Below are 26,978 nucleotides of genomic sequence, written 5' to 3'. Positions count from 1 at the left end.
GGCAGAAACATGGGAGTTTCGCATTTGCGAGACTGGAGCTGGACTGGCTTCCTTCGCAATTGCGACAAGCCACTCGCATTCGCGAGCCAGGTTTCACAAATGTGAAGCCTGCAGGCCTGCTATGCACAGCTGAAAATGTGCAATTTTTCTAAGTCCAAAATACACCCCGTGGCCTATCTAAAACTCACCTGAGCCCTCGAGGCTCCAAACCAAACATACACACAACCTCAAAAACATCATACGGACTTGCTCGTTCATTCAAGTCACTAAAATAACATCAACAGCTATGAATTTTACATCAAAATCATGAAATTTTCTTAAGAACTTCTAATTTTCAATTTTTCCAAAAATGATCCGATTCACGCCATTTCAAGTCCGTTTCTAACCAAATTTCACAGAACTATCTTAAATCATATATAAGACATGTACCGCGCGCTGGAATCAAAATACGGGCCCGATGCCACAGGTTTCACATAACATTTCACTTTCAAAAACCTTTATATTTTTCAGAAAACAATTTCTTTTAAAAATTCATTTCTCGGATTTGGGACATCAAAATTCGATTCCGGGCATACCCCCAAGTCCTATATTTTCCTACGGACCCCACGGGACCATCAAATCATGAGTCCGGGTCCGTTTATCCAAAACGTTGGCCGAAGTCAAATTCATTCATTTTATAGTGAAAATTTATCATTTTTCATAGATTTTCACATATAGGCTTTCCGGCTACGCGCCCGGACTGCGCACACAAATCGAGATGATGCTAAAAGATGTTTTTAATGCCTCAAAATACAGAATTCATTTTAAAAACAAGTGTTGGTGCTTCAACTGGTGGAGCATTTTTGAGTAAAACATGGAGAGAAAGCCAAAGTCTTCTTGATAAGGTAGCACAAAATTTGGGGTGGACAACCAGGAACACACCTATCACTCCAGTAGTTCCCTTAGTGCCCTTAGATCCATCCAACACTCTTGCTGAAAACATGGCCACATTAATGACACATATGAGTATACTCACCAAAAAGGTGGAAGAGTCAGGGCAGAAGCAGCAGGTACATATTGTAGATACTACCAATGGGGGCTTATGCACATCTTGCATTAGTCAGCCAATTGGTAACCAGTGGAATGCAAAAAGTGATCATCATCACTACTCTAAAGACATGAATTATGTGTGTAATTAAGGAGGCCAGAGACAGGGTGGTCAAAATTGGGACCAACAAAATCAGTCGTACAGGCCAGTCTAGCCACAACTCAATAATGAAAACATGGGAGGTATGAAACCTCACAATAATATGGCGCCTTATCAAAGGCCACAAAGATATAATAATCAAAATCAACAGCAGGGGTATCATCCTCCTCAACAACATGGTGGAAGGTAGGAAGATGGGTTTGCTAGACTCGAGGCAATGATGCAGTAGGTTATTGGGTCAAATGCAAAATTTAGTGAAAGAGTAGATCTACATGAGTCAGCTGTTTAGAATATTGAAGTGCAGATGGGCCAGATTTCGATGTCTTTGAATAATCAACCTCATGGGACACTACCTGCAGACTCTCAGATAAATCCAAAAGATCAAGGCCTGAAGCAGCTGATGACAGTGAGTCTACGTAATGGCAGAGACTTAGACTTGGATCAAGAGAGGGTTCGAGAAAGCGTACAGGCTGAGACACTTGTACCGGTGCCCATTGAGCTAGATGAGTCAACAAAACTGACAGAGGTAATAGTACAGCCTGCCCAGGAAGAACATAACACACAGATTGAGGCTGAGATAGCCTAGGAACCGGTAGTTGAGGTGGTAGCTGACAAAGAAAATACCCAAATCATTGGGAAGAAGAGACCCTACGCACCCTTCCCACAGAGGCTGGCAAAGTACCAAAAAGCGGAACAATACAAGAAATTCTTGGAGATGCTAAAACAAATCCAGGTAAATATTCCATTGATTGATGCTTTGAAGGAGATGCTTGGTTACACAAAAGTGATGAAGGACTTAATATCCCGAAAAATTGATTTCCAAGACTTGGACACGGTGACTCTTACTCAGACAAGCAGTGCGGTGGTAACTAGACCAATTGCTGAAAAGTTGTCTGACCCAGGGAGTTTCACAATTCCCTGTACTATTGGTAACTTTGCTTTCGCCAAAACACTTTGTGATTTGGGGGCTAACATAAATCTTATTCCCCTAGCGATCTATAAGAGGTTGGGAATTGGAGAGCTAGACCCACATCGATGTTGTTGCAGCTGGCTTACAGGACCGTGAAAAGACCTTATGGTATCTTGGATGATGTGTTGATTTAGGTAGGGAAATTTGTGTTCCCTGTAAATTTTGTTATTCTAGATTGCAAGGTGGATGAAGAGATTCCCATAATTTTGGGAAGTCCATTCTTGGCCACTGGGAGAGCTCTCATTGATTGTGAGACTGTGGAGCTCAAGATGAGGTTGAACGATGAAGAGATAATATTCAATGTGCAAAAATCTATAAGGTGACCAAGTGAATTTGCCAATTGTTCTCTTATTGATGTTGTGGATGTAATCGTAGAAGCTGATGATGAGATGCTGACTATTGAAGACCCTCTTGCTGCATGTCTGGTAAATTTAGATGAGGTGAATGGGGAAGAACTGGCAGAATGGGTGTTGGCTTTAGAGGGCAGAGGGTTCTGGGATAGAACTCTTGAATTAGAGCCCATGCACTTAGAAAACAGGGAAACTCCTCCACCCAAGCCATCCATAGAAGAATCACCAAAGCTGGAATTGAAGCCACTGCCCGCCCATCTCAGGTATGAGTTTCTTAGACCTAACTTCACATTACCTGTTATTATCTCATCTAGTTTGTTAGATGTGCAGGTACAACAACTTTTGCAGGTACTCAAGGAGTGCAAGACTACCATTGGGTGGACCATGGCAAACATCAAGGGGATCAGCCCGACATATTGTATGCATAAAATTCTGCTGGAAGAGGGACACAAACCTTCCAGGGAACACCAAAGAAGGTTGAACCCCAACATGAAGGAAGTGGTGAAGAAAAAAGTGATAAAGTGGGTAGATGCAGGAATCATTTTCCCAATCTCTAACAACAACTGGGTTAGCTCGGTGCAATGTGTGCCTAAGAAGGGTGGCATGACGGTGGTCAAAAATGATAACAATGAGCTGATCTTTACAAGAACTGTCACAGGCTGGAGAATTTGCATGGATTACAGAAAATTAAATCTGGCCACCCGGAAAGATCACTTCCCACTTCCCTTCATTGATCAGATGCTAGACAGATTGGCAGGGAGGTCTCACTTCTGTTTTCTAGATGGGTACTCAGGGTACAATCAAATCACCACTGCACCAGATGACAGAGAGAAGACGTCCTTCACTTGCCCATATAGCATTTATGCTTTTTGGAGGATGCCCTTTGGCCTATGCAATGCACTCGCCACATTCCAAAGGTGCATGATGGCCATATTCACTAACATGGTAGAAGACTTAATAGAAGTATTCATGGATGTTTTCTTAGTGGTGGGAAATTCATTCGATGAGTGCCTTACAAAACTGACCCATGTGCTGAAAAGATGTATTTAGACTAACCTGGTACTTAATTGGGAGAAGTGCCATTTCATGGTACAAGAGGGCATAGTCTTGGGACATCGGGTATCAAGTAAAGGAATCGAGATGGATCGTGCTAAAGTTGACGTGATAACAAAGCTTCCACCTCCCACTTCAGTCAAAGAAATCATGAGCTTCCTCGGGCATGCCGGTTTCTACCAGAGATTCATAAGAGATTTCTCAAAAATTGACAACCCTCTCTGTAAGTTGTTAGAAAAAGATCACCCCTGCTTGTTTTCTGATGATTGCAGGGTAGCATTCGAGGAGTTGAAAAAGAGGCTAGTCACAACACCCATCATTGTCGCCCCTGACTGGGAGCAACCATTTGAACTCATATGTGACGTCAGTGACTATGCAGTGGGGGAAGTGTTGGGACAACAAAAAAACAAGCTAATGCACCCAATCTACTATGACAGTAGAACGCCGAGTGGAGCCTAACTGAACTACACTGTGACTGAAAAGGAGATGCTGGCTGTGGTGTTTGCATTCGACAAGTTCAAATCATACCTGATTGGCTCTAAGGTAATTGTATACACTGATTATGCAGCTCTCAGATACTTGATTGAGAAGAAGGAGTCTAAACTGCGCTTGATTCGTTGGGTGCTGTTACTACAAGAGTTCGATCTCGAAATTCGTGACCGTAAGGGCATAGAAAACCAAGTCGCTGATCATCTATCATAACTTGAGGGAGCTGAAAACTCAGTTGAGGTTGAGGATATTCTAGAAACCTTTCCAGATGAGCAACTGCTCACTACAAATCTTGAGGAAGTGCCATAGTATGCAGACTTTGCAAATTACCTGGCAAGCAGTATAGTTCCCTATGACCTTTCCTCTGTACAAAAGAAAAAGTTTTATCGTGACTGCTGCATGTATTATTGGGATGAACCTTATATGTTTCGAATATGTGTTGACAATATGATCCGGAGGTGTGTCCCTGAGATAGAACAATCTTCTGTTTTGCAAGCATGTCACGCATCAACGTATGGAGGGCATTCTGGAGGAGTCAGGATGGCCGCAAAAGTGCTAGAGGCCGGGTTCTTTTGGACAACAGTGTTTAAGGATGCACATCAATGGGTGAAGGGCTATGATGAATGCCAGCGAACCAGAAACATTTTCCGTCGCCATAAAATGCCCATGAACCCAATTCAAGAGGTTGAAGTGTTCGATATCTGGGGGATTTATTTCATGGGCCCCTTCGTCAGCTCCTTTGGCAATAAGTACATACTTGTTGTTGTAGATTAAGTATCCAAATGGGTAGAAGCTACAACATTTCCCACCAATGATGCAATAGTGGTGGTGGGATTTTTGAAGAAGAATATATTCACCAGTTTTGGGACTCCAAGAGCCATTATCAGTGACGAAGGCACTCACTTCTGCAATCGAGCCTTCGAGAAATTGCTAGCGAAGTATGATGTACGCCACAAGGTGGAAACCCCATATCATCCTCAGACCAGTGGATAGGTGGAAGTGTCAAACAGAGAGATAAAGAGTGTGCAAACTAAGACTGTGAACGCCATAAGAACTGATTGGGCGAAAAAGCTAGATGATGTATTTTGGGCCTATAGAACTGCTTTTAAAACACCGATTGGTATGTCACCGTATAAGTTGGTGTTTGGGAAGGCCTGCCATTTGCAAGTGGAACTTGAACATAGAGATTGGTGGGCACTGAAACAACTGAATCTAGACAGCGAGGCTGTGGGCACAATGAGAATCACAGAATTGCATGAGCTCGACGAGTTCAGATATCTTGCTTTTGAGAGCACAAGGTTGTACAAGGAAAGAATGAAGAGGTTGCACGACAAGAACATTGTGGAGTGAAATTTTAACCCCAGAGACATGGTATTTCTCTATAACTCAAGATTAAGGCTATTTCTGGGTAAGCTTAAGTCACGATGGTCTAGACCATTTCGAGTGGTCGAAGTATTCCGTTCAGAGGCTGTAGAGATTGCCGCAGAGAAAGAATCTCATATATTTAGAGTCAATGGGCAGAGATTGAAACTATATGTGGGCATGAATGAACCAAATGAAGTGACAGAGATCTACCTGGCTGAACCTCAGAGGTCGAGTGAACCGTAAATGTGCTTATTTGCGTCGTGCCACGACGTTAAATCAGGCGCTGCATGGGAGGCAACCCATGAATGTTGTTGTTTTTGTTTTCTTCTGTAACCTTCTTATGAAAAAAATCCTCGTGACCACGACCATGGCGCGAACCCGGTTCGACCGCGGTAAAACGTTAACATTCTGCCTCGAGCCCTTTCACTCACCGCGGCCATGGTGGGACCGCGGTGAGATGCGACCTTCCGTCGCCTAGGTAAGTATATTTAAAAAAAGTTATTTTTTTTTATTTTCTTTTCTTTTCTAACCCCCCACTAATAAAAATCAAAACACCCGCCCCCACTTACTTTCCCTTCATCTCTCTCTCTCTAACCCTAACATCTTCTCTCCTCTCTTTCTTCTTCTTCTTCTTCTTCTTCTTCACCTCTCTCACACATAAACCCATCTCCCCAACCCCCATTCCTCTCACCCTCTCCTACATCTAGGTATGGTAAGCTTCTCTCTCTCTTCTCTTGTATTTTTGTTTTGGTTTTATGTTAGTTCAATGTTTTAGTTGTGTAGTATTTCTAGTAAATTTTTTTCTTTTAATTTTCTTTTTTTGCTTTTTAATAGGTTATGTGCACAATGTTGTAGAGGTGTGTGCACAATGTTGTAGAGCAGTGTGTGCTTGTGTGTGTAAGACTAATTGTTGTGGGGTGAAATGGTGAAGTACAAATTGTTGATTTGGGGGAAGAATTGATGTTTCCATGAGGGCTAATGTGTTAGGATAGTGCCTTGCTCACAAGGTGTTTGTGGAATTGCCCCAATGAAGTTCTAATGGCTATTGTGACCATGGTAGTGGTGAAGTCTGAGTAACCACTCAGGGTTCACACAACTCAAACTCTCACTGATAGGAGATTCTGTTTTTGGCAGGTACAATGCATCCATCTAGAAAGAGACGTAACACATGGTCCCGCTTGTGGACTAGACAGTCCTTTGAGAGCTCGGGGTCAAGTTAGTGCGGAACAATTTGACTGCACTAGGTTTGTCTCCAAACCTGCTGAGGACAGGTATAATACCAAGGCGTCCAAGAAATTGTTACTAGAAAAGCATATTGGCCGGGAAGCTGTGCAAGTGGAATGCCCAAATATCTTTGCTGAGTTGAGGAGATGTCAGCTGGACATCTTCTTTGAGGAACCAGAGGAGGCGAATGTACATATGGATAGGGAATTCTATGCTAACTGCCCGGAGCATGAGAATGGGGTGGTCATAGTACGAAACACCCGGGTAATTGCATCCCTTGAGGCCATCCGCCGAGTGTACCGGCTGCCAATATTCACTGGAGAGAGAGATACTTACATTGCTTCTCATCGCCCAACTATCTGGTGGGCACCAATTCTAGAAGCAATATGTATGCCTGGCAGGGAGCATATATGGATAAAGCGCCAGATCACATTGAACTCACAGTCTCTTAATTGGGAGGCTAGGTGTTGGCTTACAATTATCAATAGCCGGTTGCTACCCTCCAGGAATACTACCGATGTCAATGGGCCACGAGCAGCAACTATCTACTCTTTTATGACCCACCAAGATTTTGATATCGCCAGGCTCCTCCATGATGAGATGTTCGTTCGCTCACCAGAGGTACTAAAAGGATTTTACTTACCCTCTCTGGTTACCAAGTTGTGCCATGTTGCAAGAGTTCCGGAAAATCCCAGAGTTGATGGGAAATTGCCATTGAAAGCCTCGTTCCGGGCTAGATAAATCACAATTGGGAGAGAGCCGGTAGTGATGGTTGAGGATGATGATGAAGCTGATGAGGATGTTGAGGATGCTGTTGTTCCACCACCGCCGAGAATTGATGAGGAGGCTCGTCACAGGCCCGCCGAAGTACCCGTATGACAGCCCTGGAGCAAGAAATGGTTGGCCTCCACACTTCTGTCATTGACCTGGGCACCAGAGTTGACAATCTGACCACTCAACAGGCCAAGTTGGAAAAAAAGATCATGAGATGGCTTCGGGCGCTAGGACGAGCATGTCACCTCGATCCTGGTATCGTCTCTGATCAGGATTGAGCTTCAGGGAAGTCCCCTTACCTTACTCTACTTTATATTTGTTGACATGGGGACATGCCAAAGTTTTAAGTATGGGGTGGGGGATGGTTGTTGTTGTAAAAATTGTATAACTTTGTATGGTGTTGTTTTCTTTTTGTTTGTTTGGTATTGTTGGGTCATGTTAGTGAACTTCGACTTGGCTCAAAGACGGACACCTCTCGACATGTTTCTTTAGGGACACAAAAGTCGAACAAATAAAAAAAACAGGAATATGGGGACTCTTCCTAATGACAGATCTTTTAGACAGTTTTCTTGAGGGAAGTAAGTCTAAAGAAAATACCAAAAAGATTTTGTTTTTATTTTAGGTAGTGTAGTAACTCCCCCTTGGTTTTTCTTTGGGGCACGGTTCTTTTCCAAGGGTTTAGCTTGAACCGAGTGTAGGTAGTTTTTTTTGTTTTTAGTTTTTAGTTAGTATTGATGGGGTAAAAACTGAAATAGAAAGAGAAACCCTTGGTGTTGATACACCTGAACACAGTAGACACTAGAGTGTAACGTTTAGTCTCAATGGTTGATTCTTGCCAAAGTGCCTTAAATTGTATGTTTGTAACTGACTTGAACACTCAATAGAGAGTGTCTTGATAAGCCAATCTGGAGTGAGTCATGTGCTATGTGTGTGTGAGTTGTACGGTATTCCATGCTTTACATTTGATGCCTAGAACTTGCCCAGTGTGTTTGCAAAGCAAAATATTAGCTTCATTCAGTCTTAGAAGTGATATAGGCATTTCTTTGTTAATCCAGATATATAAAGTAGACCCACCTAAATGTAATACATCATAGTCAACCCCGTTGAGCCTATAAGCCTGTTTTTTTGGCAACCACATTGCGAACCTTACCCAATTGTTTGAATGGCCCATCTGTTTGAATCCCTTTTACCTCCCACGAGCACTTGAATGGCCTTGAAATATACAAAAGCTAAAGTGTGGGGTGGTGGTTTGGTTTTTGAATGGAACCACTGAAATAGAGGAAAGGTGCAGTTTTTGGAAAAGTAAAAGAATAAGCACCACTTAAAAGAAAAAAAAAGAGAGAATGAGTAAATGTAGTAGTTGATAAGTGGCGACTCGATACAATTGCACCTAATGGAGTGGGGATGTTACAAATAAAAATGTGGTGGAATGTCAGGTTGACATAAGTATGAGTTTGAAGGTTAATGTGATTGTATTAAAAGTACTTAGGGAGGTTAGTCACTATATCCAAATATATCCTACCCATCCCTATTACAACCAAGTGAAGTCTTAATAGATCTTAGACTGAATGGACTCGATTAGTAGAGTAGTACACTACGGGCAAGCCTATGGTGCAACTTTGTGGCATGCGAATGTTTTTTTTAGGGTGAAAGAATTTTGTCTATCTGAGTTCCTAATTGTTCTTAATATTATTATGCGTGGAAATACTCTCTTGTGTGATGTGAGGGCATGTGATTCACAAAGGAAAGGTAAGTCTTGACTTCGGTATAGAGTAGTTTGAGTAAGTACGAATATTGCACAACACGTGAGATTCGACTTTTGAGGCAAAAGTTGTTCACTACTAGGCGCAACTTTGGTGAGTTGTTCTTGGTGTGATACGTTAAGGAAAAGGCTTAGGGAAGGAACTCTGATAGAGTGTGGTGGGTTGCTCGAGGACTAGCAATGATTTAAGTATGGGCTATTGATAATAGGCTATATAGACGATATTTACACCATAAATGTACCATGCTTTATTGTTGTTTTAAAGGATAAATGATAACAAAATACTCTAATTGGTGTTCTTGTGCTTCGCAGGGACTAATCCGAGTTAGGAAGAGACTATGGAGTGTTTTGGGAGTCAATAATGTGGATAAAAGGCCAATCAAGAAGAACCCAAGCGAAAATAAGCAAGAAAGAGGCAAAGGAGGACTAGGCTAAAGGCCACCGCAACCGCGGTCGACCACGGCTGGACCGCGGCAAGCCAAGGAAGCGAGGCAGAATGTTCGAGTTTCACCGCGGTCGCGCCACGTTCTGCCGCGACCGTAGTAAACTGTGTAGTTGCCCAGAACTTTTGGGACTAATGTGTAAATCGGGGGAAACTTATTCCAAACCCTTATAAACTAAAAAAAACTCGCCCAAAAGAAGGTTAAGCTTGTTTTATTGGCAGAAAAGGCCTATCTTTTTGGCATTTGGTAGATGTACCTAAAAGAATTTTTATCTCCTATAGTAAAAGTTAACACCTTATTTATTTTAAATAAATACCATTTAAAAAAAATTATATTCTATAGATACCTTTTAAGGTTTATAGCAAAATATTTAATTTTGGTTACCTCATAGCCCTATACCACTAAATACGCTAATCAGTTATACTATTTTCTTTCTCTCTCTACTTTGATATATCTCATTCTCTTCCCCAGCCTATTAAAATTTCCGATCTCCTCCTCTTTCCACCGGATTTGTGCAAAGCCCACTTCAGAGCAGGTTCACTCTCTGCTTCAGCTAGTTTAAAATCTATGGAACATTTAATCCGGTTGGTTTCTCACCAACAACAGCAGCCGCCGGTAGACTTACTACACACTTAATTATTTTTTGGGAACATAATGCGATAAGCATTTTGGCAAAATGCTCTTTGAACTCTATTTTATGGCCTTCCTAGAACAGAAGTGACTTTGTTCTTGGAATCCCAAATCTGTTAGAAGGGTTAAATCTCCATGTTTGAGTTTTGGAGTTGCTCAAGTATATTTGTCTCTCAACTTCGGTTTGTTAGTGGAGACAAAGGTGTCTCCAGAGATGGTGAGCCTGGAGATATGGATGTTGTAGGATGATTTTCTGTTAATATATTTCAATGTATTTTCATGTATTTCATTGTATTCATTGTCTTTTTTTCCATTGTAATTCAATGTATCTCGTTGTATTCCATGTATTTCATTGTATTCACTATCTTTTTTTCTCATTCTATTTCAATGTATCCCGCTATATTCTATGTATTTTATTGTATTTACTGTCTCACTATATGCCATGAATGTATTCATAAGTTTTTTTTTAATTAATATAATTTATGTATTCAGACGTATTATATAATTTCTCTGAAGATTGCTATATTTTTAGGGTATTTTTCGGTTGAGAATTTTTTTTATAACTGAAAATACAAAATTTGTATGTTATAATTGAGTTTGTTGAGTTATATTAGGAGTCTATTATGTTAATTGATTCATTTTTTGTTTTTAAAACAGTGTAATCCCCTATTTCACGCCGTGAATACAGTCGAATACAATAATCTGTGCAGCTGTAATCCCATGTTTCACTCCATGAATACAGTCGAATACACTCGAATACAATAACTGATTAGCTGGACTTCCCTGATTCACGCCTATTTTTGCTACTGTATTCATGAATACAATAGTTTAAATACATCAAATACATCTTATAACCACATAAAATGTATCTATAATCTGTAATATAGCAAATGGTATTTTTAGATGGCTAATTACGACTAAAAGATAGTGCTTTATGAAAATTTTCCTAACCTAAATTTAACATTTAATGATCTTCTCTCTTTTCTAATGGTCCAACCATCTTCCTAAAAACAAGCTTTCATTCTTCTTTTTTAGTATTCCAAAAAAATTCAAGATTTTCTCCCAAGTCTATACAATCTTTTTTTTGTTTTTTTTTTAAAATTATTTTTCACAAGCCTTACAAATATAATAAATTATAAATATAGTTTGTATATCATAGTGTATATCCAAGTGTATAACACAAAAATAGTTATATTTTTTGTATATCATATTGTATAATATGTTAAATAACGTGTATAACAACATATACATCGCAACTTTATATTTCTTCTTTGTGTATATCAAAATACAGGTGCATTTGCATCTATACCCATTTTTTTGTCATATTTTAACTTGTGCCCGCTTTGCAAAAAAATTACAAGCGTACCCATTTTTTCACATAACTTCAGCACACGGGACTGAAGTAGCAAAGACAATCACGCAAAACTTCAGCATTCTAGTAGTCGGGCCTGAAGTTCAGCTCTAGAGCTGAAGTTTTTGTGTTGTAACTGGCGAACTTCAGCTCTTGTAACTGGGAAACTTTCGCTCTAGAGCCGAAGTTTTTGTGTTGTAATTGGCTACTTTTAACTCCCTCTCTGTAATGCACACACCACATGATACTCATCTTCACTGTTATGTTAGCTTTAAGCTTTATTAGTCTGCAACAGAACTAGACACTTAAGATATGGATTGCATCGCTAACAAAAGATTAACCAGAACTATAGCCAGTTATAACAACTAAATCGGGGTGGTTACCTACTATAGCAGTAAGTTCTTGCATAGCTAGCAAAACCAAAACACATGAACTGTTAACAACAGAAGCATATAGACAGCAGCAGAAATGATCGAAAGCTCAAGAAATAAAGTGTGGTCACAGCTTCATTTAAAGCTAGTGGAATATAGTTAGCAGGTATTTAAATAACAAAATATACGGATAGCAGCAGAAATCATCAAAATTACAAGAAATATAGTGCGGTCTCCGCTTCATACAAAGCTAGTGGAGTAAGTAACATGAGCAGACTGAAGTTTTCGACACAAGACCAATAAAAAAAATAGGCTCTGCATTTTGTTTTTTGTTGAGAAGAAGAAAACGAAGGAGGAGAAGAAGGAGGAGAAAGGGGACTGAAGTTATTTAAGAATTGAGTACAAGTTAAAAGTTTTTAAAAAAATGGGTATAAGTTAAATGGGGGCGACCAAATAGGGTGTCCCGTGCAATTTTTACCAAAATACAACAACAACAACAACAACAACAACAACAATTACCCAGTAAATTTGTGTATATCAAAAATATATTTTACTTCGCTGTATATCTTAGTGTATAACTCATAATTCCTTGGAGATATACACAAATATATATGCTAAAAATATATTGATATACAAAATGAGAACTTCCTAAAACAAAATTAAATCTCAAAACATGCTGGTGATAAACATTAGTAATGGTATGCGTGTTGGAAAAGTTCTGTTGTTGAATTCCCTTCCTGCTGGCTGTAAAGAACCACGGAGGGATACATAGATGTAGAATAAGAGGATTGTGTGGGTCTGGGGGTGAGAGGAAGTTAACTACTATAGAGAAGCAAATAAAGTGGGAGGGGGAAAGGGACAAGCACCGGACATGGAGTGGGGAGGGGCGTGATGTAGCAAACAAAGGGGGGGGGGGAAGAGAGAGAGAAGTAGCGAACAAGAAGGGCAGAGGCAACAAACGCATAAGAGAAAATAAATAAAACTTAGGTTTTTTAAGAATGGGCTATAAAATGCCAATTGTTTGGGATACCTTTGCCAAACTTAATGTAAGGCTAAAATATGCCTATTCCTCTTATGTGTTGTCATTTGATGCAATTTTTTCTAAAAATAAAAAAGGGTAGCCCGATGTATAAAGCATACCCTCTTCACACAAGGTCTAGGAAGGGCATATTCCAAGGGGTATGATGTAGACTGATCACGCCCAACTATGCCTTATAAAAAGGACAATGCGGTCGTTGCAAATATAACCCAGTTTACAAGTTCGGAGTCGAATCCCACAGAGAACTAAGGCTTAGCTACAGCTGTTCACTATCACCAAGAAGACAAGCTTGAACAGTTCCTAACTTATAGATATTTAGATTCTTGTGTTTAACTAATTGATTAACAAATTAAAATAATAAATTAACAACTAAAGATACTAAGAGTTAGAGACAAGATTAAGGAGGTCTAGAGTTATGATTTCCCCAATTGTCGGAATCCTTCCCGCTATGTCTTCTATAATTTCGCCTAAGTATTCTCTACCGATCATGAGCACTCTTATTACCGTAAATCTCTCCCGAGTAATCACGACAATTTACTAGACGCACTCTCCCGAGCTACGCTAGCTGGCTTTTGATACAACTCACTTCAGATCGCACCCAAGGCTTCGTTATCCCTAATCCCGCCTTTAAACCCTCGGTTATTGATCCCTCATATACTCTGGGAGTGGTGTTGTTCAACAATTACCTAAATATGCACTCTCTCCCGAGTTATGCATACTAAATAGGCACAACTAATTGAGAGCTCTTCAATTAACTACAATAAGAACGTAGTTGAACAAATAGAGAAAAGCTATGACTCAATTATATAAAAACATAAGAAGAATTTATCCAACAAAAGGTTCTATCAAAACTCTAGGTAACAATTTAGCTATTCATAATAGTATGTAAAACTACAATACTAAAAGTCATAACCAACTGTCACACCTCCTTTTTGCGCGCCTGCCCCGAAGTATAAATGCGCGAAGGAGTTTTTCCAATTTAAGTGACAATATTCAAAATGAGATTATTTATTTAATTCAGAGTCGCCACTTGGGAAAGGTTTGGCTTTTGGTGTCCCAAGTCACCGGTTTAATCTTGAATCCCAAATCGAGGAAATATTTGACTTTCCAAATGAAGTCTGCGAACCAGAAATTCTAAGTAAGGAATTCTGTTAACCTGAGGGAAGGTGTTAGGCACCCCCGAATCTCGTGGTTCTAGCACGGTCGCTTAAATTGTTATAATGGCTAAATATTTGATTTTAATACATGTTATGACTTGCGTGCTTTTATTAAGTTTAAACCGCTTTTATTATTTTTCTTTATAGAATTGCAACGTCGTGAAAATGCATTTCGAACCACGTCATAATCAATGCGCCCGTGGTTGTTAATACATTCCAACTGCGTTGAGATTTGGATTTGTGTCACATAAATGCGCACCCGAACTTAAGAAGGTATTTTAATTAAAATCGCGCCTAAAGAGTCTAACGCGTAATTATCTTTAGGGAGGGCTGTGAAGTTCACTCGACAGTCCATCCCAAGTTCTAAGTATTTAATATATACATTTATGAGGGCCCCACGATTTGTGCGTTTTATTTGGCAAGACTCGTCTCATTTATTTTTAAGGATATCCTAAAGCGACTACATTTCTATTAAATTCGTTTCTAAAATAAATGAGAGAAAATCCTAACCCGTTACAGGCTCAAAAGAGGCGTAACATATTAAATGCTAGATTGAGACGAACGTTAACTGAAAGGAACATTACTAGAAATTATGAACAAAATCGAGAACGATAAAATAATACATTCGAACGTGATTAATTATCTTATAGCTAGATTAACTCCTCCTAATTATATAAAAAAACGAATAATTGTTCGCGACTATTAGCGCTGAAACTAACCTTAATTATTAATGCTTATTCGGGAGTTTATTAGATCTAAACGCCATACCATCTTATTAAACTGATACCTATTAGATTAGTGTTCTTAAAATTGTTGCGTTGTTTCGTGCTTCAAAATATGTAAAAACCTGCTGATCCTATTAATAGCCACTTCGTTTAAATGATGGGCCGATGCCAATATTAATTATTAATTTGCCTTATTAAAACTATGTTGAAACAAGGAATCCAACAAGAGAGTTGACATACATGGCTAACCCGTTGGTACTAACATAACACAATATGAAAATTTGTTTGGGATGCGTTTTTCTTGAAATCAAATTGGACCGGATATGACGAGTTTGACAGTTCAAAAATCCAAACAGGAGTACATACAGATGCTTGCCATGATTTTACGTTATACTATCATCACTAAATCAGACTAAATTGTTATGCACATGGAGATACGTCTGATCTAACAACATACTATTTAACAGTCCATATCAGTTAGGGTACATTCCAATTCATATAGAATAAACGTAGTCGGAATGAGCTTAAACAAATACAAGCTAACTATCATTCAACCTATTGCTATATTTTGAACACAAGTACTGTGAAGCAAGCGACGTTCATTTCTTTATTGTTACTTCAACTTCAAGCTTTCAACAACACATGGTTTCAGAAATATGTACCTGGAAGCGCTTACAATTGAAGAAGAAGAAGGGTCAGTTGAGTAAAAGTGACAAACGAACAGCAACACAACAATTTCAACCGTAGAATACCCCAGAAATACACTCAAAGGCAGCCCAGAATGTTTTGTTAAAACCCAACAGCACAATCAACACCCGAAAGACTCAACTGAACTTGAACTTAAACCAAAGCTGAACTAATAGATCGCAGAAGAAGTTCATGCAAATTGAAATCAAAATGAGATGTCGACTTCAACTACTAAACTCGAAACTGAATCGAAAAATTCAATGGAATAGTCTTTCTGTTGTTTTGGTTATCAACTATTTTTGAAACTCTTTTAAGCCTCCCCTTTCTGTTCTGAAAAACTCTTCGTCCCCTTCATCCCCTGGAACCCTTCCCTTTTTATAGCCAAAAATCAACTCATTCCACAGCCTGTTAAAACCCATTAAAAACTGACCTCCCCCATGTTCTCTTTTCTGTTTTTCCACTCACAAGTTAAAAGAAAGGTATCCCTCATGAGATTCCCCCTGACAGCCCCCTTTTCATTGTTAAAGTGGTTTATCCTTTATTAAATTAAGCAAGTATGGGCAGCATGAGTATGTCCTGACAGCACATGCTGTCCATTCTACTTTAATTCATTAAAAACTACAATGCACATGCTGCCCAAGGTCTAAAATAAGTGAACATGCCAGCAATTTCATATCAATTCAAAACTAAACTCCGGGATCTATATCAAACTGCAGCTATAAACCAATCTTTAAATGATTTCTGACTTAACTAACAAATTAACAAACAATTGTAATCAATTCTCAACTGATTCAACAATGCCTTAGTAAGAACTAAACAGCACGAGTCAAATTACTACCATTCCAAACTGAAACTAATTGACGACATATATCGAATCGACTACGCGAATTACAACACATACAATCAAAGCCAATGATCAGAATCCAACATGATTAACATGTGATTCAAGTTGTACTGACCAAAACAAAAGTTGCCCTGGAAACTAATTAATCGACCAAATTCATTTCAATCGATTATATAGTTTAAAACACATATACTCAATCAGTGAATAGAGAAAAATTCGACCAAATAAAAGGTCCGGGAAAGGTGGAGAGAATAGTCGACACAAAAATGAAAACAAATCAACTAACATTTAAACACATGAACAAACATCAATAGAAAACAACATAGGACTGACAAGGAAAAGAAAAAATACCTTAAGGAATTGAAAATCAGACGACCCTGTCTCGGATTTTAAATCGAACCTCTTTTGGGGTTGAACGGACTCTAATCGAAGTGTTCTCAACTGAGAACACTTCGATTAAGGTCTATTAGACCCCAACCCTTTCGTTTAATTGGACAAAACCCTCAGATACTGGATTTCTAGGGTTCTTGGGGCTGGTTTGGGACTTGGGGTTTTCTGGTTAGATTCGGACCAAACCAAGATTGGTTTGGTCACGAGGGAGGTCAGGGGGGTAACTAGTATGGATTTGGGATAGTTTGGCATAGGCTGAGCTCCGGCTCGAATCTTCAAATGAAGATTCGATACGATAGAGGAAGATTCAAGGCCAACGGTTTGTAGATCCGTGTCCAGGGGGTCGAGGTGCACTAGGGGTATTAGTCTGGTGGTCACCGGCATCGTTTCCGCCGGGCTTATGGTGAGGGAAAGGAGGGGCGACGCTAGGGTTCTTGAGGGGGTTTGGGAAGAAGACGATGATGGGGAGGGGGTCTGGCTTAGGGGGCGTGGGGGTAAGGGATTGAGTTTATATAGTTAGGGGGAAAATTAATCTAGGCCGTTAGATCATCAACAATCGATGGCCTGGATTGATCCGCTTAAATGGAAACAACGCCGTATGGGTTAAGTGAGACCGGTGGGTCTCTGGGTGAGACGGGTCGGGTTAAAACGTGGGTATGGAGATGTGATCTTGGCCGTTGATCATTCTGAGATCAACAGCCCAGATCAAGCATGATCAAGACGACGTCGTCTGGACGTCCCTGAGGTCAGCTGATTTGGACCGGGCAAAACAAATGCTTTGGCCCCGATTTGGGTCCAATTTGAAATGGCCCAATCCCGATTTTGTCCAATTTAAACTTATTTCTTTTCTTTTCCTATTTATAATTAAAATCCGAATTTACAAAAATCCTAAAAATATATTATAAAAATCAAAATTATATCACAAGTCATTAATTGATATTTTTAGTAACAATTAACACACAATATCATATATTCATTAAACAAAAATCAACCATTAACGCTAAAAATGACAAAATTACCCAAAAATAATATTTTTTGTGATTCTTTTATTCATTCAAAACCAAATACGATTTGATTAATTCCTAATAGTAGAACGATATCCTAAACTTACACGCGACATATATTTTTTGTATTTTTATTTGATAAAACTAAACAATCACAGACAAAACTACAAATAACTACCAAAAATGCCACGTAAATTCCAAAAATTGTACAACAAGACCATTTGTTTTATTTTTCGATTTCTTTTGGAGTAATTATCGTGTAAACAAAAATCACGTGCTCACAGCTGCCCCTCTTTGTTTGAAAACATGAAGGGTTTTCGTGCAAAGATAAAGTGAGCGGACATGAGCGATTTTTGCCCGTTGGAATACTCCGTGTGAAGCACATTTTGAAAGATTTGACTGAATCTTTGCTTCAAAGATTTCCTACATATACTGGGCTAAACAGGAATCAGGTCAATGTAGTTCGGGAAGTTTTGGTAGCTTTGACTATCATGGGATTGCAATGCTTGCTGTTACTACTGTTGCTGTTGCCGCTACTGCTTTACCAACCTCCTTATTACAACCAAAGGAAATTGAAACTGAACTAACTACTTATGCCTGTCAACCGCTAGTTACAAGATTCCTATCTATAATTCTTTTGCAACTTGATCTTGGGTCTTGATTCTGCTTGTAGACTTCGATCTGAATCTTGATGCTCGCAAGTTGTAGGCGCTTGTTTATTTCTGCAATATTGAGTGAAACGGGATTGGCGGAGCTCGGGAATTTAATCAAATTTTGAGCAACCTGCCCTTTGTTTGTTCCAATATTTGGGAACATCTTCTTTTTGTTCTTTTGTTCTTTTCTTTATTCTAGATTGAGACTCATCCCGTAGACCGTCTCGATCTAGGCGCCTCGAGGTCAGACCTGCTGAGACAAACAGAACAAACGAACGAAATTTTCTGCCCTAGTTTCACTAGAAAAATTTCGTGAGTTAATTGCCATAAAAATCTACAGAATTGATGAGGGGATTGGAAACCTCAAGTCTAAAAGGCGCAACTCAGGGATTGGAGCCCTAATGTCGCAAAAGGTAAAAACGCGCAACTCAGGGATTGGAGCCCTAATTTTGGCTAAAAAGGAAAATCGCTCGACTCAGGGATTGGAGCCCTAATGTCGGCTAACAGAAAATTGCTCAACTAAGGGATTGGAGCCCTAATGTCGGCTAAAAAAATCGCTCCACTCAGGGATTGAAGCCCTAATGTCGGCTAAAAGAAAATCGCTCAACTCAGGGATTGGAGCCCTAATGTCGGCTAAAGAAAAATAGCTCAACTCAGGGATTGGAGCCCTAATGTTGGCTAAAAGCAAATTGCTCAACTCAGGGATTGGAGCCCTAATGTCGGCTAAAAGAAAATGCTCAACTCAGGGATTGGAGCCCTAATGTCGGCTAAAAGAAAATTGCACAACTCAGGGATTGGAGCCCTAATGTCGGCTAAAGGAAAATCTCTCAACTCAGGGATTGGAGCCCTAATGTCGACTAAAAGAAAAATCGCTCAACTCAGGGATTGGAGCCCTAATGTCAGCTAACAGAAAATTGCTCAACTCAGGGATTGGAGCCCTAGTGCTGGCTAAAGGAAAATCGCTCAACTCAGGGATTGGATCCCTAATGTCGGCTAAAAGAAAAATCGCTCAACTCAGGGATTGGAGCCCTAATGTCGGCTAACAGAAAATTGCTCAACTCAGGGATTGGAGCCCTAATGCTGGCTAAAGGAAAATCGCTCAACTCAGGGATTGGATCCCTAATGTCGGCTAAAAGAAAAATCGCTCAACTCAGGGATTGGAGCCCTAATGTCGGCTCACAAAAAATTGCTCAACTCAAGGATTGGAGCCCTAATGCTGGCTAACAGGAAAGTCGCTCAACTCAGGGATTTAAGCCCTAATGTCAGCTAAAAGAAAAGTTGCTCAACTCAGGGATTGGAGCCCTAATGTCGGCTAAAGCAAATCGCTCAACTCAGGGATTGGAGCCCTAATGTCGGCTAAAAGGAAAATCGCTCAACTCAGGGATTGGAGCCCTAATGTCGGCTAAAAGAAAAGTTGCTCAACTCAGGGATTGGAGCCCTAATGTCGGCTAAAGCAAATCGCTCAACTCAGGGATTGGAGCCCTAATGTCGGCTAAAAAAAAATCGCTCAACTCAGGGATTGGAGCCCTAATACTGGCTAACAGGAAAATCGCTCAACTCAGGGATTGGAGCCCTAATGTCGGCTAAAAGAAAAGTTGCTCAACTCAGGGATTGGAGCCCTAATGTCGGCTAAATCAAATCGCTCAACTCATGGATTGGAGCCTTAATGTCGGCTAAAAGAAAACTGCTCAACTCAGGGATTGGAGCCCTAATGTCGGCTAAAAGGAAAGTTGCTCAACTCAGGGATTGGAGCCCTAATGTCGGCTAAAAAAAAATCGCTCAACTCAGGGATTGGAGCCCTAATGCTGGCTAACAGGAAAATCGCTCAACTCAGGGATTGGAGCCCTAATGTCGGCTAAAAGAAAAGTTGCTCAACTCAGGGATTGGAGCCCTAATGTCGGCTAAAGCAAATCACTCAACTCATGGATTGGAGCCCTAATGTCGGCTAAAAGAAAACTGCTCAACTCAGGGATTGGAGCCCTAATGTCGGCTAAAAGGAAAGTTGCTCAACTTAGGGATTGGAGCCCTAATGTTGGCTAACAGGAAAAAATGCTCAACTCAGGGATTGGAGCCCTAATGTCAGCTAAAAGAAAACTGCTCAACTCAGGGATTTGAGCCCTAATGTTGGCAACAGGTGAAGGATTGATTTTGGGGATTCTAAACTAACCCTTTTTTTTGGAATTTTCTTCTTATTTCTCTTTTCGTTTTTTTATATATTTTTATATTATTTTTGTTTAGTAAAAATGCAGGAAAGAATTTGGAGGAAACTTCCCTCTTGGGTCGATTCCTTGCTGCAAAGCTATTTCTTGCACTTGTGCATTTTGTTTTCTTTTGGGCGGCACCTGCTTCTTGCACGGTTGCTTTGGATCGCACCTGTTTCAATTTTCCAAACAAAAACAATTGTCAGTTTGAAAACGGTGGTTGGTTTGGTGGCCTTGATCGTTCCAATTGCTTGGTCCCGACCTCATTTCTGTTGAGAAACTCCGCCATTGATTGGATGCAACAGACGACCCCCTTTCAAACTGATCAGACTCACATTTCCGAATTTTGTGATGATTCGCCCGTGTAAGGCTTTGGTTCTTCCATCCCATTCCGCTTGGGGATTTTTACTGAGGCAGACCCAGTGGGGATTGTTACTGGGGCAGACTTGTTGGGGACTGGGATTTTTGCTGGGGCAGAATTGTTAGGGATTTTTTTTTGTGTGTGTCTTTATTTGAAAGCAATCAAAATCATGATCAGTCGGGATTGGACTGACGCACCACTAAAGCGAGGTATTTTCTTCACTTCTTACTAAACGGAGCTCCATGAAACCGGTCCTGCCACCTTTTCTTTCCACCACATTTTGAAATTTAGGGTTAAAACGCAAGGGATTCAAGGAAGGGTAAACAAGTAGCGGAGAAAATGAATTTAAAAGAGAAGCGTCCCTTTCGGGACAAGAAAGACTTATCTGAGGCACATGTTGACTTTAAATTGACATGACATGCTTCTTGGACTGGATGCCCGACCCTCATGAACCTGCATTTCCTCATGGACCGAAACAGATCTATGTTTCCGAACCAGGGAACCTTGCCAGAACTTTCTGAGGTAGAATCCTCTTTTCGGCCGACAGCGCCCTTGGCGGGTTTTCGCTAGTCGACCTCTCTCATTTCTCTTCTCACTGTCGCCTGATAGCACTCTTTGTGAGTTTCTACTAAACAAGCTCTCTCATTTTTGATTTCTCTACTCCCGTCGCCTTATGGTGCCCGAAGGTTTTCACCGACAAGACTCTCTCATTTTATTTCTCTCAATTTTAGAATGTGTCGGCTTCCAATCATGATATTTCGTGGTTTCCACTGCCTTTGGCAATTGATCCGAAGGACTTGTACTTGGTAAAAGAATTGTGGATGAAATTACAACTTCAGAACCATTTGGTGGGTCCCAGTTTCAACTTCAGGGTAAATTGGATTTTATTTTTGGTGTGACTGAACCCCAGAGAGAGGCTGCCTACGTATCCTTTCGGAATCAAGTCAAACGTAGTTCAAGCTCAATCAATGTTTTTTTTAAGAAGGTAGCCAAAGAAATGTAACCGGCTCAAAGGGCTTGTAGAGAGAGTTGATAGTGTTTGGGTAGTGGAAATAAAACATTCATCATCTCAAATGTGCCAAGACATCACCGAAGTAAACTCAGACATAGTACCTTTTGACTGCATCCGCATTCACCACTATCTCAGGATCATTTCCTTCAATATCACCCAGATACAACGCTCCTATTGGCAATATCTTCCTGATGATGTATGAGCCTTTCCAATTAGGAGCAAATTTTCCTTTTGCTTCCTGGTGATGTGGCAGAATGCGCCTTAATACCAGTTGACCTACTTCAAAATTCCTGGGTCGTACTTTCTTGTTGTAAGCACGAGCCATTCTTTGTTGGTACAACTGCCCGTGACAAACCGCGGCCATTCGTTTCTCATCAATCAAAGTCAACTGCTCCAATCGAGTCTTAACCCACTCGCTATCTTTAATTTCTGCTTCAACAATGGTTTGGAGCGAAGGAATTTCTACCTCTGCCGGTATCACAGCCTCGGTCCCATAAACCAACAAGTATGGGGTTGCGCCTACTGACGTGCGCACTGTAGTGCGATATCCTAGCAAAGCAAAAGGTAACTGTTTATGCCATTGCCTGGAACTCTGGATCGTCTTCCTCAAAATCTTCTTGATGTTTTTGTTTGCTGCTTCAACAGCGCCATTGGCCTTGGGCCGATAAGGAGTGGAGTTCCTATGCGTTATTTTGAACTGTTCGCATACATCTTCCATCAAGTCACTATTCAGGTTTGCCGCGTTATCTGTGATGATAGTTGCGGGAATACCGAAACGATAGATAAGATTTAAATGTACAAAATCCACCACGGCCTTCTTAGTGACCGATTTGAGAGTGACAGCTTCGACCCATTTTGTGAAGTAGTCGATAACGACCAATATGAATCGATGTCCATTCGAGGCTTTTGGCTCAATTGGCCCAATGACGTCCATTCCCCAAGCAACAAATGGCCAAGGTGCAGACATGGGATGTAGTTCTGTAGGAGGTGCATGAATCAAATCACCGTGCACCTGACACTGATGACACTTCCAAACGAAACTAAAACAATCCTTTTCCATGGTTATCCAGTAATAACCCGCTCGAAGGATCTTCTTTGCTGAAACATACTTGTTCATATGGGGCCCGCATACCCCCGCGTGTACCTCATGCATGATTCTTCCCGCCTCCTCGGCATTAACACATCTTAACAAGTTGAGATCCAGGTTTCTTTTATACAATACCTCGCCGCTCAAAAAGAAACCACCTGCATGCCGCCTAATAGTTCTCTTTTGATCTCCAGTAGCATGTTCAGGGTATTCTTGTATCTTCAAGAACCTCTTGATATCATGGTACCATGGCTGGGTACATGATCCTGTCTCGATTTCATTACAGTAACCGTGTCTTTCCCTAATTTGGATTTCCATGGGATCGATGTGGGCGTTACCTGGGTAAGGTAACATTGAAGCTAAGGTGGCAAGTGCATTCGCTAGTTCATTGTGACACCGCGGGATATACCTGAACTCTATTGATTTGAATCGCTTGCCGAGATCCTCCACGTGCTGTTGGTAAGGAATAAGCTTGACATCTCGAGTTTCCCATTCACCTTGGGCTTGCCGGATAATCAGGTCAGAATCTCCCATAATCAACAAATCTTCAACATCTTGATCGATCTCCATATTCATGCCCATGATGCAGGATTCATATTCAGCTATATTGTTCGTGCAAAAGAAACGAAGCCTAGCTGTAGCAGGATAGTGCTGACCAGTGGGTGAGATCAAGATTGCCCCAATTCCTACACCTTTGGTGTTTAAGGCCCCATCAAAGAACATCTTCCAGACATGAGCATTTTCCGAGACTACTTCTATGGTGTTTATTTCTTCATCTGAAAAATAAGTACTCAATGGTTAGTATTCCTCATCAACCGGGTTCTCGGCCAAATGATACGCTAACGCTTGGGCTTTCATCGCCGTGCGAGTGACATAGACTATGTCAAATTCAGTAAGCAAGATTTGCCACTTGGCTAGTCTGCTAGTAGGCATTGGTTTCTGGAATATGTATTTCAACGGATCCAACCTGGTTATGAGGTAACTAGTATGAGCTTGGAGATAATGTCTCAATTTTTGAGCGACCCATGTCAAAGCACCACACGTTCTTTACAACAAAGTGTACTTGGCCTCATAGCTGGTGAATTTCTTGCTTAAGTAATAGATCGCCTGCTCTTTCTTTCCGGTTATGTCATGTTGCACGAGAATACAACCGAAAGAATTTTCCAAGACTGTCAGTTATAAGAACAGGGGTCTCTCTGGCTCTGGCGTGACCAAAACTGGAGGATTTGAAAGATATTCTTTGATTTTGTCAAAAGCTTCTTGACACTCAGCCGTCCATTTGATTGCTGCATCCTTCCTCAATAGCTTGAATATGGGCTCACATGTGCTAGTTAGCTGGGCAATGAATCGACTGATATAGTTTAACCTGCCCAATAGACTCATCACATCTTTCTTCGTTCTTGGAGGAGGTAGATCTCGGATAGATTTTATCTTTGTTGGATCTAACTCGATACCTCTCCTCCTATCACGTCGTCTACATACACCTCTATCTTTTGATGCATCATATCATGAAAAATGACAATCATGGCTCTCATGTAAGTTGCCCCGGCATTCTTCAAACCGAATGGCATAACCCGATAACAGTAAGTACCCCAAGGTGTAGTGAAGGCGGTTTTCTCGGCATCTTCTTCATCCATCAACACCTGATGATATCCAGCGTAAGAATCTACGAAAGACTGTATCTCATGTTTGGCACAATTATCAACAAGGATGTGGATGTTGGGCAATGGGAAATTGTCTTTGGGACTCGCCCTATTCAAATCTCGATAATTCACACATATCCGAGTCTTCCCATCTTTTTTGGGTACTGGAACTACATTCGCCAACCACGTAGTGTACTGGACTACCCAGATTACTCCTGTTTCAACTGTTTGGTGATTTCTTCTTTGATCTTATCGCTGACATGAGTCTTGAACTTTCTCTGCTTCTGTTGAACTGGAGGACAATCAGGGTAAATTGGCAATTTATGCACCACTAGATCAACACCTAATCCTGGCATGTCATTGTATGACCAAGCAAACACATCTTTAAATTCAAAAAGGAGTTGTATTATCGCCTCTCGCGTTTTCTCATCCGTGTGAATGCTTATTTTGGTCTCTCGAATTTATTCAGGAGTTCCCAAATTAACCGGTTTAGTGTCATTCAAATTCGGCTTAGGTTTATTCTCAAAGTGTTCCAATTCTCGATTTATTTCCCTGAAAGCCTCTTCTTCGTCATATTCCGGTTCTTGGTTCATTATTTCATAATTAAACAGCTCTTTGGTATCTGGACATGAAGTCCGCAAGCATGTCATATTATTTAAAGCCGCATTATTATAACTGAAAGGAAAAGATAAAGGAAAAATAGCAGAAATCAGAATAAAGGAAAAAATGAGGAAATAATGATTTTATTCCTTGGAATTGGGAAGATAACAAGGTTTATAATTCAGGAATTCAAAATAGGAAACTAAAGAAGAACATCCGAGTTACATCCTGGGATAACTCATGATGCAGGAAAAGTGGCAGGGCAGGTCTACCCGGACTCCTGCCTAGTCGGGAATGGCGTGACCTCCCAATTCTGAAGCTTAGCATTTGGCCCCACATATAGCATCTTAGCGGTGCTTGTGCCTTCTCCCGGTTGAATCATGTGAGTTTCGTAGAGCATTCCTCTCATTGCCCCACATATTTCTTCGATCTCTTCGGCCGTAAAAGCCTCGTCGTCTTCTTCTTCAATGTATTTTGGTCCGACGAAAGTCTCGTATAAATGTGGCAATGGTCGAGGCAACTTCCAACCCTTATTTTTCCTCTTGTTCGCCCAATCCTCATCTTTTGGAGTGGGTTGGAAACCTATTCCAAAGAGTTTCTTAGTGGAAGGTAAGGTGATGGGCTCCGTTATTCCTTGCAGCGTTCGTCCAAGCCCTTTCCCTGGTCTGAATCAATGTCGGATCATTTCTTTAGCCACCATGATTGAGGCGTTGGACAGGAAAGGTTGGGGGCAAGGTTCTCCTTCTTCATACGGCTCTGCCAAGATATGGGATGGATGGGTCCCGATAAATAGATTGTTCGTCTTCTCCGTGGACCACAATTTCCCGATCTTCATATTCAAACTTTACCATTTGGTGGAGAGTGGAAGGTACAACCCCTGCCGCATGAATCCAAGGTCTTCCGAGGAGAAAGTTGTAAGACGTGTCCATATCCAGTACCTGGAAAGTTATTTCGAACTCCACCGGTCCTATAGTCAACACCAAGTCTATTTCCCCGAGGGTGTCCCTCTTGATGCCATCAAAAGCCCTTACGCAGACATTATTGGGGCGAATTCTTCCGGTCCCAATTTCCATTCTCTGCAGCGTGGAGAGCGGACAAATGTCAACACCCGAACCTCCATCCAACATTACCCGCTTGACGTAGTAGTCTTCGCACTTGACTGTCAGATGTAAAGCTTTGTTGTGAGCCACTCCCTCCGGAGGTAAGTCGTTCTTGCTAAAAGAAACTTGATTAACCGCGAAGAACCTTTCCGTCATTCTCTCCAGTTGTTCAACTGAAGTCTCAGCCGGTATATACGCTTCGTTCAGGGTTTTGAGCAAGATCTTCTGATGTTCGGCCGACCTCATTAGCAAAGATAGCATCGACACTTGCTCAGGGTACTTGCGTAACTGATCCACCACTTCGTAGTCAGGCATTTTCATCTTTTAGAAGAAAACTTCCGCTTCTTCAACGCTTACAGGCTTCTTGGGTAGGAAGCGCTTCCGTGTGGCGTTGTTTAACTCTTGAGTGTCTGAATATTTTCCAACGAAAGTATTCTCCGGAAGTTCCCCCGTGACTTCTCTGCCTTTGTACGTAACCAATGTTCTTTGATAGTTCTACGGTACTGT

At 40.8% G+C, this 26,978-nt stretch overlaps 1 protein-coding gene across 1 annotated transcript; it reads left to right on the top strand.

Moving 5' to 3' along the window:
- The first annotated feature begins 770 nt into the window (after positions 1–770).
- LOC138886230 (uncharacterized) lies at positions 771–4,261 on the top strand. Its single transcript, XM_070167286.1, has 7 exons — positions 771–1,049; positions 1,491–1,712; positions 1,920–2,115; positions 2,331–2,405; positions 2,592–3,423; positions 3,832–3,922; positions 4,043–4,261. The coding sequence occupies exons 1-7, from the start codon at positions 771–773 to the stop codon at positions 4,259–4,261; spliced, it is 1,914 nt and encodes a 637-aa protein (XP_070023387.1).
- The last annotated feature ends 22,717 nt before the right edge of the window (positions 4,262–26,978 follow it).

Source organism: Nicotiana sylvestris, chromosome 2 (assembly GCF_000393655.2).
Source record: "Nicotiana sylvestris chromosome 2, ASM39365v2, whole genome shotgun sequence".
Taxonomy (NCBI): Eukaryota; Viridiplantae; Streptophyta; class Magnoliopsida; order Solanales; family Solanaceae; genus Nicotiana; species Nicotiana sylvestris.
Note: the sequence above shows the minus strand (reverse complement) of the source record. Positions and strands in the feature narration are given on the sequence as shown.